We start from the raw sequence: 14,237 nt of genomic DNA on the forward strand, positions 1-14,237 counted from the left end.
AATTAAGGCCCTCGAGTTGTTCTTTATTCTCATGTGACTTTATGAAGTGATGAAGAAGTCATCTTTCCTATAGTTTAGAAGATTCAAATGCTTAAGTGCAACTGTGTCGCAGGATCTCACCACTCACGTTTATCTATAACAGCACAAACTTGCCACAGGATGAAAAGCCCCCAAATTAAAGATGAACATCCACAATAAGTAAATGAAAAAGTCTGAAATATTAACTGATGTTTCATGCTAATTTTAATTATTTAGCATACAATATCTCCATATTAAATATTCAATAGCAAGAAAAAAATCTGGAAATATTGACTCTGAGAGACATTTTAAAAATTCTATATCTTACATTCAAATTCTACAAGATACAAACTTTCTAAATTCTATAAAGGAAATATATTTTTCTACCTAATGTCAAAAATTGACAAATTATTTTCATGTAATGTATCCATAATTTCTATTTTGATATTCATAGGATTACTTAGGTTTCAGAAAATAGTGAATCTTAAGAATTTCTAAGAATCTTAGTCCACCCTGTAAAAGCTTCCCTCTAGTGGTTACCAGAGAGCACTACGCCCAGGGCAAATTACCTGAGAATTGGCAGCTTTCTCAGGGACAGGAAGGACAGCAGATTTTGCTTCCTGAAGAATTTTTGGCATGCCATAGAAATGTCCACCGACAACCATCACAGTCACCAGGTGCAAAGTCAAATTAGAGCCCAGTGATAGGAAGACCTATAAACAAACATAATCAATGATTTTTTTTAGTAAAAATTTTTAGAAAAATAATGACAGTTGTCACTGCCCCGGGTTCCTTTGTATCAGTTTCATCGATCTATGCCCTCTCTCTTATGTTACGAAACAAATCGATAGTATGAAGACTGTGGGGGTGAAGAGCGACAGTTACAGAATATAAAAACACAAATTTTCAATTTCTTCATGTGTAAAATGGCCTCAAGAATGATGAGAATCACCTTAGTAGTATTAGTGGTAGAAGTATGAGCCCAGGAATGAAGAGTCAGCTCCTAAAACCAGCAAAACCATCTTCCTCTTCATTGAGTAGTAACTAATAATTCTAATGATACTTACTCAAAATGGATAATGTCTTAGGTTATTTGATTATTGGAATATTTGACAAAAAATTATGACATCATGTATTAAGTCACCCATTTTAAAAGTTTTAGAACCTAACAAAGTAGGAGAAATCCCTGATTTAAAATATGGTGTTAATCCAAAAGTTTTTTTTCCTACAATATTTTCCCATGAAAGCATTATTATTGTTAATGGATAAGCCTTCAAGTTATCCTATAACCAGGAATATTACTAAAAATTCTGTATGTCTTTATTGAATGCAAAAATAACCATTTCTGTGGAGTCTGTTTTTTTAAATAGAATGTACTTTTAAATATAATGTGATGTATAAATACACATCACATGCCCCAAATGTGCAAAATATGTACTATAGGGGTTTCGGATGTTGTGCAACATGAGGCTAACATATGTCTCATTCATTTATCAGTCTTCATTTGTTTCAGAATGGCATTCGCTGAACATGAATCACAGGCCCAGTACTAAGGAAACAGAAATAAATCAGTGTCCTTATTTCAAACATGTGTCTCCCACCTCTCCTCTAAGAGTGCACCCCTTGCTCCCCCATGCTGTTCACCGGCTTGGCAGCTAAGGATTTTTCATACTTATTTCCTAAAGAATGAAGGGCTGGGCACCCTGTCATTTGTGTCTTCCCACCCAGCTTCTCTGTTCATTCATCACACACAGATCCCCAGGGTGCAGTAACTAAACATTCAAGTTGAACAGGAGTAACAGTGGGGTTCAGGAAAAGCTGTTTTGCCTGCAGAAGAAAATCGGGTGGATTAATTTGAAAAGGTGCTTGAAGGTGTTGAGGAGTGGCCGTGTTCTCCAAGATGCCCTTCCACTTCCCTGCTCCAGGACAGCATTTTCAATACTGTCCTACAAACTTCCCATTATTCTTGATGCCATTTGGGCACAGATAGAATTTACAGCCCCTGTGCACCCCTCAAACACCACTTATCCATATGGTTTTATAACTGGCTGTTAAAGGGTCTTCTCCTGCATTGGACAGGGGGTAATGTGACACCAGGGAGTGTGTGCCTTTGTCATCTTTGTATCTGCTGTGCTGCTTGCAATGACAGGCACATAGTAAGTGCTCAATAAATGTTTGAATCGATGACTCAACCATAAATATAAAATTTTTCTTGCATTCTAACTTATTTTAAACTTAGACTTGTTTCTTTAGTGTGCCAGGGATTTAGTACACACCTCTATAAGAAGTTGTTAACCGGGCAAAGTAACATTGACACTCTTAGCTTCTGATGTTAAACCAATGTCAAGAGTCTTCTAGTTTTCAGAGACTAATAGAAACTTCTCTGTGGCTGACCTGTCCAAAGTCCTAACTTTTACCATAAGGGTGGAGCAGGAGAACTGTTATGTAACTCTTGTAACTAACGTCCCTCAGACCTCAAATTGCAATGCATTAAGTCCACAGGAAGTTTTCATGTATGCATAACTTAGTAAACTTTTGTTTACTCTTTACTGAAAATAGATAGAAATCACAAAAATAATTGAAATAGGTTCAAAGAGGGTATTAAAAATTCATAGATGATAATTCAAAAAGGTATGAGAAAGCTAAGTATTTTTATAAGCCATGCCATTAAGCTTTCACAATGAAGTGAAAGAGGACTACATCCTCCAAAATGTTCCGAGTAGCTCTCACTGTAACGGGCAATCTCAAAGTTAGATCAATGATTTTAGTCCACGTCATTCATATCACATAATTTGGTTTTCTTATTCATGGTCTGAGAATAAATTTTGTACTGTCCACATTGCTTAGTAAAATAATAGAATAACTGAATCTTCAATGTGGCATGTTTATTGCCCTTCCACTTCCCTGCTCCAGGACAGCATTTTCAATACTGTCCTACAAACTTCCCATTATTCTTGATGCCATTTGGGCACAGATAGAATTTACAGCCCCCGTGCACCCCTCAAACACCACTTATCCATATGGTTTTATAACCATATGGTTATATAATACAAAGCTATTCCTAGAAAAGTTAAAGGAAATGTCCCCTCAAATTCATTAGCAGAATCTGTGTTGAGAGGGTGATATTACATATGCATGGGAAAATGTTTCAAGTCACATAATTTAAGTACACTGTATTTAAAAAAGAACACTCTTCTAATTTGTAAATGAGACTTAAAATGATTTCTGGTTCAGTTAATCCACCTCTTATTTCCTCAGCTTTGCACCCTTTATCGCAGTCTTGAGAATTGTGGGATAAAGAAAATAGAGGTTAGAAATGGACACGACAGGAGTAACTACGGAACCTATGTCTCACTAAGAAGCCTCATTTTTTCCTTTTAAGCCTCATTTTTTCATTTTAAGACTATCAATTACTGTGTGCCTAAACTTAGTGGAATACAAATAAGACACTGCTTAATTTTCCTCCTGTTAACTGCTTTGTAGGGATTCTTTCCATTACTCATTGACGGTGTTCTGGGCAGATTTCGAAGCTTTCTGTTCCTTTCAGGAAAGTAAAGGCCAGACCAACATCAATCAAAACTTCCATCTCACATTCAGTTAAAGCTCCCCTCTTTATCCCAATTCTTGCTGGATTCATGGCTCAAGGTCTACAGTGGGAAAGTGGTCATGGTACAATGCTTCAATATTTCTTCAGTACCCCCTTAGACCTTTCCACAAATCTTCTGGCACCTTCAGGTTTGGGACAAGGGAGGGTTGCTTTGAGACAGAATGACAAAAATCTTTCCTCATTGCTGTAGTCCTTTCTTGGCTAATCCTGGCTGACCACTATCCCACCATGAAGGCAGGCACCCCAATGCTCAACCTTTCATGCAATTGCTGTGGGTATTCCTCAAAGACTTCAGAATTCCACTCTTCACCATTCCTCCACAGAGATGATGACCTTTTGGACCCTCTCCCAGCTTCACAATCCACCTTGCAGATATTTTTCAAGATGACTTTAATCTGGTTTCCCTGTGGGGTAGCCCTGCTCAACCATGAGATAATTAATCCCCAGTGTCATGCATTCCATGTGTGAGATAAATTAACTTCTCTTCTATGCATCTAGACTGATACTAGTTATGTACCATCCTTGGGAGGAGTAACACGGAGTCACTCAAATCACTTTGTGATTCAGACTGAGAAAGCTTGCTGGGGCATCTACTTGACCCACAGGAAATCCAGGCATCCTTATTACCTGCACCCCAAATTTTGCCAGAGTCATCGGCTATCCTCTCTTCATTACCATCACAGAAAAACAGAGCCAACTTCCTATGTTCCAGATTTGCAAGGAGAGAAGCAGGTACCAGTCTCTGTGTTTGTGTAGCCCTTCCAAACTCCATGTCAGTCTCTCTCATTACACTGCCCTTTATAAGGGCATAAGGAAGCCTACAAACTTCTTCCTTTCAACAAGCATCTTGTGTGTATGTTTGTTCACGAATCTATGTGTGTGCACATGTGTTTGTGTCAGGGTATGTATGTATAGTACTTACAACTATTTCAGAAACTTTGTAAGTACTAAATAAATGCCCGATACTATCTAGACAAAAATATTTTATCTCTAAGTTGGAATACAGTTATTCAATTATAATCTGCATACAAATATTTGATGCTATGTATTATCCAATAATTACTATGCATTTCCAAGGCATTTTTCATGGTGACATTTAAACAATGAATAAGATTTAAATTGATCATGAGGTAGGTAAGGGCTCTCCTGAAGGAGTTTGATTGGAATGATCAGAAAACTAAAGAAATTGACAAACCTGACTCTTTACTGGCACAGTGTCCACTTTATATCTGGCACCATCTTTGACCACCAGCTGCCTCTCTGCATTTTCAATAACAATCGGCTGCTCCTTAGGATCAGATGATATTTGATATCCAACAGCCACGTCTCCGAATGTGCCAGCAAGCCGGGTTACATTAATCTGGATGAATCTACTAAGGTTCTTCCCAATAAGTACTGACTGACGATCAGCATACAGAGCAAACACTCCATGCGGGTCATCATTTGCAGAAACAGAGAACTGTGTGATGCATTTCTCCAGATCCAGTTCTGCTCCTCCCTCTATAGAAACAAGCTGGATCACAAAATCTTCCTCTACCTCAGGTATATCATCTGGTAGCAAATGAACATCAAAGCTCACTTCACTTTCTCCATCAGCAATGGTGAAAAATCCTTTTGTAGAGAGAAAGTCTCCACTCATGTCAAACTCACTACTTATTTCCCAGTAAACCTTAAATAAAAAGAAAAAAACCAACAACATTATATTATTCAACAATTTAAACCAAAATCCTTTAAATTACTTTTCCTCCATAATATACAAAAAATAAATTTAATTGAGACTCATTATTCAAAGCCAAACTCTCCAAGCAGTTAGTTAGTTGAGAAAGTATGGGGAGTAACATCAGTATCATGAAAGTATATCATTAATTCTTTCAGGCTGCCATCTGCAATTTTGCAGGACAAGATTATAAAAACCTCATTTTGCCTACTTCTAAAATAATAACAATTTGAAGAGATAAAGAAGAGCAAGCTAATATTAAAATGCCAGGACCACAAATTTCAATAATGAACCACAGACAATATTTAAAGGTAAAAAGTGAATAATCTGATGCTTCACATCAAAATTTGTTTCTGTTTTTTCAACCAAAATAAAATACCTATAAGATTTCAAGAATTAAGTTATTTCCCAAAATTTTTTGGCCTCTAAACCATAAAGCTTCAACTGAACAAGTACCAGTTACAGAAAGAGAGGTAACTTTATAGAAAAATTTCACAAAATGTTTTTCTACAAAACGAGTAACCATGACCCATTAAACAAATATCCTGATTATTTATAAGGGCATGTTCTCTCTTAGAAATCAGTTGCTAAATGAAAAAATGACACTGAGAAATAAAGCCCTAAAGAATCTATTAAGTAATTTACAAAAATCATTGAGAGATTTAAGTAGGAAAACCTCCATGTTATAGCAAACAAGAAAATACAAAATAGTTAAGTCATGCTCTTCATAATTAACTGTGATTAAGATCTTCTAAATCTATTTGTAATACAATTTAGAGATTGCTAGAGGTTGATGCTGACTGGAGAGCCCAAAGATACTTAAATGAACCTTCTCAGCTTCCCTGAAAACTCATGTCACTTCAGTTTATGAAAAATTTTAACCAGAACAAGGCAGTTTTTCTGTTTCTCTCAACCATGTTTGTTGGGCAAACTGTTGCTCAAAAATCAAATGAAAAATGGTACCGTAATCTTTCCAAAAGTGCCCTTGATTCTTTTGACAAAGAAAGTAATAACCAGGGGCTCTTCCAGAGCTAATGGCTCCAAATAAGTCTTCACAGATAAAGATTCTGGAGCAAACTGTATCACTCCGTTGGGATCACCAAACTTCTGTATCTAAAAATAGAAAGAATGCAAAGTGGATGACAGATATCACTGTAGATGAAAATATAATATCCAACATGTCAATACATAGATAGCTGAAGAAGTGAAGGAAACATAGAAATAATACTTGAATATAATCTACCTAGCTACCTGATTGTTATCTAAAACAAGTAGGTTTTAATCTCCAAGAATAATGGGGTAAGTGTCCAAAAAACTACAATTTGCAGAATTTCAAAGGCATAGTACTTTGATGCCTGAATTTATCTTTGTTTGCCTTATGCTTGTTTTATTTAACTGGTTAACTTTAGCTAACTTCTTTCAACTGGTTATAATACCACATGGAGAAAGGTCGAGAGGTCAAAAGGCCAAAAGGCCAAAAAGTCTTAGGATGCTTAGTTCTATGTGTTAAGTTGGCTGGAATATGGTGCCCAATTTTTTGGTCAAACTCTCATCTCAGTGTTGCTGTGAAGGTATTTTGTAGATGTGATTCATATTTATAATCAGTTGACTTTAAGTAGATTATTCTGGTTAATGTGTGTGGGCCTCACCCAATCAGTTGAAGGTCTTAGAAGCAAAATCTGAGGTTTCCAGAAGGCATTCTGCCTCAAGACTGAAACTTAGAAATCTTTATTGTTTCCAGCCTGCTGGCCTGCCCCACAAAAGTCAAACTCAAGACTTAACTCTTTCTTGGATTTCCTGCGTTTTCGACTGCTCTATGGACTTTGGACTTCTTTGTCCCCACAAGCCATCAAAACCCACCCACTCCACCCTTACTCTTTTTCTCTGGAGAAATCTGACTGATACTGACCCCAGATAAGAGTATTTCCCAAACTTAAAAGAAGATACTCAGTTCTCTGCATTATTTTCAGTAGTCCTGGTCCACGTACTTTCTCCCCCCAATAGTCTGGGTGGTTCATACCAAATATATTAAATTCAGATCTAATTCAACACATTGTGCTAAGTAAGAAACTACCATTCTTCCTTCAAACAATCTGACTTGTAACTAGTTAATTCTTTTTATGTATGTTGATGGCAAAGACATCCAGTGTTTAGGATTATATAACAAATACCTCCTCCCTGTAAGTGCCAAATATTTCCAAAACACCAAATTTCCATATAGAGTGTAAAAAAAGTTATTTCTCACTATATAAAGCCTTTAAAAAAAATAATACCCATAATCAGACTATGTAAGAAACTAGTATAACAACCATAGGAATTATTGACTTTATTGGTTTTGTAACTTTCAATTCATCGTAAGCCTGTAGAGTTTCAATAAATGTAAATTCATTTTCTCATAACTCTATTAAATTCAAAAATTTGTGGAAAATAAAGTCAAACTTACTGTTAATGTAACATCTTTAGCTCTGGAGTCCAATTTTGCTTCTCCTTTCACAAGTTTAAGTTTAATAGTGAAAGTCTCTTCAACTTCAAGTTCTTCATGAGGATAGATTTTCAGAATTATGGTTCTCACTCCACCTTCTCCTTCTCCAAAGTAGAAAGACCCGCTCACTGGGTCTGCAATGTCTTTGTTCTGTGCTGGTAATGCTTCCTGAGAATTAGGTCCTAATATCTCCCAGTCCACCTATAGGGTGTTTGTTTTTCCAACAGAGATGATCAGTTTTAAACTAAGAAGTACTTTGTAGGATGTGGAGTGTTAGAAAAAAACATATACATATATATGAAAATTACTCCAGAATATCTCCAACAAATTCCTATGTATCAGCTTCATGTTTTTTTAAAACTGTGATATTTGCAAATATAAACTGCATACCTACAGAATATCAGTCTTCATAAATATAAATGTCTAACAAGAAAAGAAAATTCTGAATTTCTGGCCATTTTTAATCATCATAGGATAGCAAAAATATAAAAGTACATATTTAAACACATACATATTGGAAAAATAGAAATATTTTCTAAATAAATGAGTATAACACTGTCTTCTTATGTGCACAGTTTCTGCAGCCAAAACCTATTTGAATAAGACAATAAAACCATGTGAAAAGTCTACTGTGTGTGCAATCTCTTCTAAATATACTTAAATAAATTCCTAGTGTAAAATGATCTAAGAAACAAAAAGAACAAGCTAATCAAAAACAGACACAAATATAGTGAACAATTTCATGATGGACAGAGGGGAGGGGGGTTGGGAGGCTGCTAAAATGGAGTGAAGTGTTAAAGAAGCACAAATTAGTAGTTGATGGCGGGGCTCAGGGATGAGGAGCATGGCAGAGGGAATGTAGGTAGCATTACTATGATGGTTAAGTGGTGGGTCAGGCGAGGGATGGAGCAACTGAGAGGATCATTTTATGAACTATATACATGTCTAACCAATGTACTGTATACTTGAAATTAATGTAAATAAATAAATGTTTAAAGAAATGAACAGAAATTTTTGTAAATTATTATTAAAAACAAATTTTTATAATGAATGTATTTTTAAAATTGTACCCTTTTCATGTCCATGAAGAATGACAGCTGGGCACTTCTCTTTGCTTCTTTTATCTTTCATCGGCATTGGACATAACTGATCACCTCCTTTTTCTTAAAATGCTGCATCCTGTCTCTCTTGGCTTATGTAATACTTACATGATACATACCTTTCTAGTCTTCCTCTTCCTTTACTTTTCAATCTTCTTTGCTGGCTCTCCTTCTTCAGACTCCTAAATGCTGGGAGCCTGGGGCTCAGGTCTGTTATCCTTCACATATCTTTCTACTCTGCTTAGGCCACACAGTTTCAAATGCCTCCATATGTGTCCACATCTTCTGGGTCTGTAGCCCTGAACTCTATAACCCATGCTTGCACATCCGTCTGCCTACCTGGTCCCTTCGATGGAATGTCTAGTAGCTATCTCAAATTAACATGGCCAAAAGAGAACTTTTGATCCCACACACTCCTAACCCCTGCATCAAGCTCCTGCATAACAAACAGCACTGTAATTTAACCAGTTGCTAAAACATTATCCTCAATTCCTTTCTTTTCCCTAGCTTCCAAGAGTTCTATGAGCTTTTCTTCCAAAACATAGTGTCTATTCATTTACCATCTCCATCTCCACGCTTGTCTGAGCTCCTAGCTTTGTCCTGGACAAGAGCGGGCAAGAGCCTCCTAACTAATAGCCCTTCCTGCTTCTAATCTGGCTTATTGACAGTCCATTTTCCTCACAGCTGTCATAAATGAGCTGCTTAAAATAACCACCCAGTGATACAGACATTAGTCCCCTGCTTAAAATTTTCTAACAGCATTCTACCTGCACTTAGCATTAAATCATTAACCTCTTTAAGACAGTCCCTGTGGTCAAATGCCTACTAACCCCACTAATCTATCCTGTGCTGTTATCCCAGCACCTCCAGGCCCCCCATCACATGGACCTCTCTGGACCTCAAACAAGCCAGGCTTGTAGATCTGCACTGGCTATTCCCTCTGCCCAAATGTTTTTGTCCTTAACAATGACATGACCACTTATTTCAAATCATCCAGCTTTCTGCTTGAATATCACACTTTAATCATCCTAACTAGAGTAGCCAGCAGGTCATTCGCAATTGTCTCTCAATTTTGCATTCCTGCAGAGCACTTAGTGTTATCAAATAATTTTATTTTTATTTATTTGTCTATTGTTCTGAAAACCCTACTAGAACACAGATGAGTTCCGTCTTATTCACCTGTGTGTTCTCAGTACCCATAACATGAAAAGCATTTAACAAATACTTGCTGAATTAATGCATTTTATCAGAATCTATCATTTAATTTCTCAAGTGTTCCCTGAGGACAGCTGTATGCCTCATATTTTCATGTACCTCACAGGGCTTGGAAGCTATTTTATACCTACTAAGTAATTAAGAAACATTATTGCTTGCAAACAAATAAATGAACATATTTGATGAATAAGAAAATCTAATTTGGGAATTCAACTATCAGAAATTATTTTTAAAACTATGAAAACAGTAACTCTACCTGAATCTCTCCCAAGAGTCCTCCAGTCCGCTCCAGTACCAAGGATAAAATCAGTATGGAATTCGGATTAGGAAGAGAAATTTCGCTTTGATTGAGAAATCTCACAACACCAAAAGGAGAGTCATTCTTGGTAATTGTTATTCTGCTCACTAGGTGGCGCCCAAGCACCGCTCCACCAGTAGCTCCAACAAGCAGAATTTCAATAGTCTCCGCAAATTCACTGCATAGCAAGAAGCAATTCTGTTAGTCTAAACATATTAAAATGCTTCTAAAATCCAAATAACTACTCATTTTCCAAATTGGTCATACATATTCAAGGCACAATAGTCACACACCAAGTGAGAAGAAGAGGTTGCTCAGCTAGAAGCATGATTGATCAACTTCAATATTATATAATCTGGCTGTTATTAGACCCTATTTGTAACTGCTTAATGCATTAAAAAATTACACAATGATTCCACATTGATTCGATTTTTAAAATCTAACCGGAACAAAAATTATTTCCTCTATCTGAAAAAAGTGACATATACTATCGCAATGGTCTCCCAATCCTTTTTTCCCTACCCTAGCACCCCTAAAAGTCCTCACTTGTTTCTCAATGAGCATATGTATAATCTAAAATTCTATTATCAGTGCAAAACATAGGTAAAGATTAGAACGCAATATTCATACTCTATGTATGCCTATATTACAGATTATGCTTTACAAGGTTTCAGTTACACGTGGTCGAACACAGTCCAAAAATATTATATGGGAAATTTCAGAAATAAACAATTAATAAGTTTTAAATTGCATGCTGTTCTGAGCAGCATGATGAAATCTCCCACTGACCTGCTCCATCCCACCGGAGACATGAATCATCCCTTTGTCTAGCATATGTATACACTACACACCTGCTAGGCATATAGTAGCTATCTTGGTTATCAGATCAATTGTCCCAGTATCACAGTGCTTCTGTTTAAGTAATTTTATAGTAGCTTAACACTATGTCACAATGCCTATGTCATTTACCTCACTTCATCTCATCATGTAGGCATGGTATTGTCTCACATCATCGCAAGAAGGATGAATAGAGGGCAATAAGATATTTTGAGAGAGAGATTGCATTCACATACTCATATTACAATATATTATTAAAATTGTTCTATTTTATCATTAGTTATTGTTGATAACTATTACTGTGTCTAATTTATAAATTAAACTTTATCATAAGTATGTATGTTGTAGGGAAAAGCATAGTATATTATCGAGTTTGGTGCCATCTGCAGTTTTAGGCATCCACTGGAGGTCTGTATCCCCCATGGATAAGGGGGAACTACTATATTTCTGATATCATTAAATAGTATTACCTTTCATTGTCATCAATGATGGAGACATTTATAAAACTTAAGTTCTGCCCATGCTGAAACATGACTGAACTATCATGCAATATATAATCGACACTGCTGGGAGCTGCAGAGGAGTTCTGAGAGATGAAATCAGCTGTCACATGACCGTACGTTCCATGCAACCTCAGCACTGGAATCAGGATCATCCCGACATCTTCATCCACTGTAGCAGGAATTTGTAATTAACTGGTATGACAGATGAAGCAGCCAACTTTTATAAAATTCAGTCAAATTAAATGTGGCAATTAAATATAATGGTACAATGCACGCATTCAATTTGTCCATCGTTTATTTATCACTTTAAAAAATGATTAGTGAAATTTTTGTGACTTATTTTTTTAAAAAGAGTATAGTTTATCACAAGTTGAAAGTTACAGTGAACAGTAAAAGTTACAATTTAAATAACCTATTTAATCATTAGCATAGGCATTCTTCCTCTATGTGCCCCATACAAATAAATGACCCTTCATTAGAAAGTGGATATTCCTTTATTTTTCTAATTAAAAAAAGAAAATTAAGAATTAGATAAGATAAAAATATATTCATAAAAATGCTTAAAATACAAACATTTCAATAATCCAAAGGTTAAACATAATTTTTCTAAGTTGCTTCATTCCTAACCATTCAGCTTTGGCATATATAAGCAAAATTCAAGATTGTCCAAAAGTAATTCAAAATATATTTTTAAAATAAATGTATAAATATACAAATGCATATATAAATACATATAAAGGTATATACATATGTATGTATATACACACACATGCACACATATCGGAGAAAATTTACGTATGGGAATTCAAACTGAAAATGTCATGTCCAGGTACACTGTAATTCAGAAAGTGGTGGTAAATTTACAAATAAGGTTACTGAACCTACCTTCGAAGGCAGTATACCTTGGGTCAAATTCAATGATGCCCTCTGCGTTATCGTTTTTCATTATTGTGATTCGGACAATGGAGATGTTTCCTATTTCAGGAGGCTGATCTACTTGAAGTCCATTTTCTTGGATGGTAAAATCATACCCTCTTGAAAGTCATAAAAAATAAAATAAAATGAGTACATAACTGCCTAGCATGAAGTGAAGGGTCCTCTTAGCTCCTATAACATAGTCCTATGAAGCATTTTAATACTTTTAAAAATCCCCAACACTAAAATATTTTTTCTTTTCCTGAAATGATGTTTGAAACAGAAATCTGTGCTGCTCGCAATTATCACTGCCTGCATGAAACCAAAACTAATATAAAGCTATTAAATTTAGGCAATGGAAAGATAATAAAACTATAAAGAAATTGGAAAGAAGTTGTAAAATGAACCTCTGGGGCCAGGAATGCACTGCTGATCACATACTACAGTAATGGACCAAAATAAGAACGTACATTAAACTGCAGTGCATTCAGAGACGGAAACCAGTAGGGCTCAACATTTACAGCGTTAGGCTGAAAGAGTTACTTTACAGAAATAATGAGTGGCATGCCACTAAAGAAATTTCAAACTAAACCTTCAAGATTTGAAAAAATAATTTAATGTCTGTGGAAACCAATTACAATCAATTCTTTAATATAAATGATAGTTTACCTATCTGATCACGTTTTTTTTTTAATTGTTATTATTCCCATCAAAGAAAGTTCTGACTTCCATAGTTTTATATCATTTTAATTCCTGAAGCTAAAAAATGACACTAAACCACTATACTCAATTCCTAACTTCTGGCATGTTTTACCCTACCTAGTTTTGAAAGGCTGAAAGCTAGTTAATATGATTACATGTAAGGCAAAATTAGAAAACTGGGAATTAAAATACTAAATGACAAGAGTAACTGCTAGCAGTAGTCCGAGATACACTATAGGTAAACTGATCGTCATCATTTAATAACAAAGCAGTAAATTTTCCAGCAACTAGGTAAAATAGATTTATAATACCTTCCTTCGTGGAACAAAGGAAGTCTAGAAATTCATCTGGAAGGAAAAACTTATTTCCTTAGAATTAACCTTAAGTATGAGCTGCTTTTTTTACAAAGATGGCACAGAGGGCAAATGCTACCAGTCCTACTTTGTCAATAACACAGATACCAAATTTCATCTATTTAATTAAAATAGTCAGTGCCAGCTCAAATTTTAACACATTTGTTATAAGTACAAATTCATCCTCATCACCAGAAACAATCATTTTGGGGGAAATTTAAGATTCGAAGTATATGCAAGCCCACAATATTTTTTTCCCAGGAGGAATGATATATACTCTGCCTAAGTCATTCCAGGAAATATTATAGTTTAAAAGAGCTTTAAAAGCATGACATTTACATAACAAATGCAAAAACATTTTCATGCACAAGAAAAATCTCTTTAGAACTTATATAAATGCAAATGTTTTTCTAGTTGAAGGTTTTGTAGAAGCTGTCAGTGCAGAGGTTCTCCTGGGCTGCTCAATATGTAGGCACTCGATAAAGGTGCT

General features: G+C 35.6%; 1 protein-coding gene across 3 annotated transcripts in view; it reads right to left on the bottom strand.

The window, feature by feature from the left end:
• ADGRV1 (adhesion G protein-coupled receptor V1) overlaps nucleotides 1-14,237 on the bottom strand; it is a 473,598-nt gene that overhangs the window by 293,418 nt on the left and 165,943 nt on the right. For all 3 annotated transcript variants that reach the window (XM_036225348.1, XM_036225347.1, XM_036225349.1), the window contains 7 exons: nucleotides 12,663-12,811; nucleotides 11,745-11,946; nucleotides 10,396-10,615; nucleotides 7,786-8,025; nucleotides 6,306-6,455; nucleotides 4,821-5,294; nucleotides 588-731 (listed from right to left, as the gene is read on the bottom strand). In XM_036225348.1, coding sequence (XP_036081241.1) covers nucleotides 588-731; nucleotides 4,821-5,294; nucleotides 6,306-6,455; nucleotides 7,786-8,025; nucleotides 10,396-10,615; nucleotides 11,745-11,946; nucleotides 12,663-12,811 — 1,579 coding nt within the window. The remainder of the gene's footprint in view (nucleotides 1-587; nucleotides 732-4,820; nucleotides 5,295-6,305; nucleotides 6,456-7,785; nucleotides 8,026-10,395; nucleotides 10,616-11,744; nucleotides 11,947-12,662; nucleotides 12,812-14,237) is intronic.

Source organism: Rousettus aegyptiacus, unplaced genomic scaffold (genome assembly GCF_014176215.1).
Source record: "Rousettus aegyptiacus isolate mRouAeg1 unplaced genomic scaffold, mRouAeg1.p scaffold_m13_p_8, whole genome shotgun sequence".
Lineage (NCBI taxonomy): Eukaryota > Metazoa > Chordata > Mammalia > Chiroptera > Pteropodidae > Rousettus > Rousettus aegyptiacus.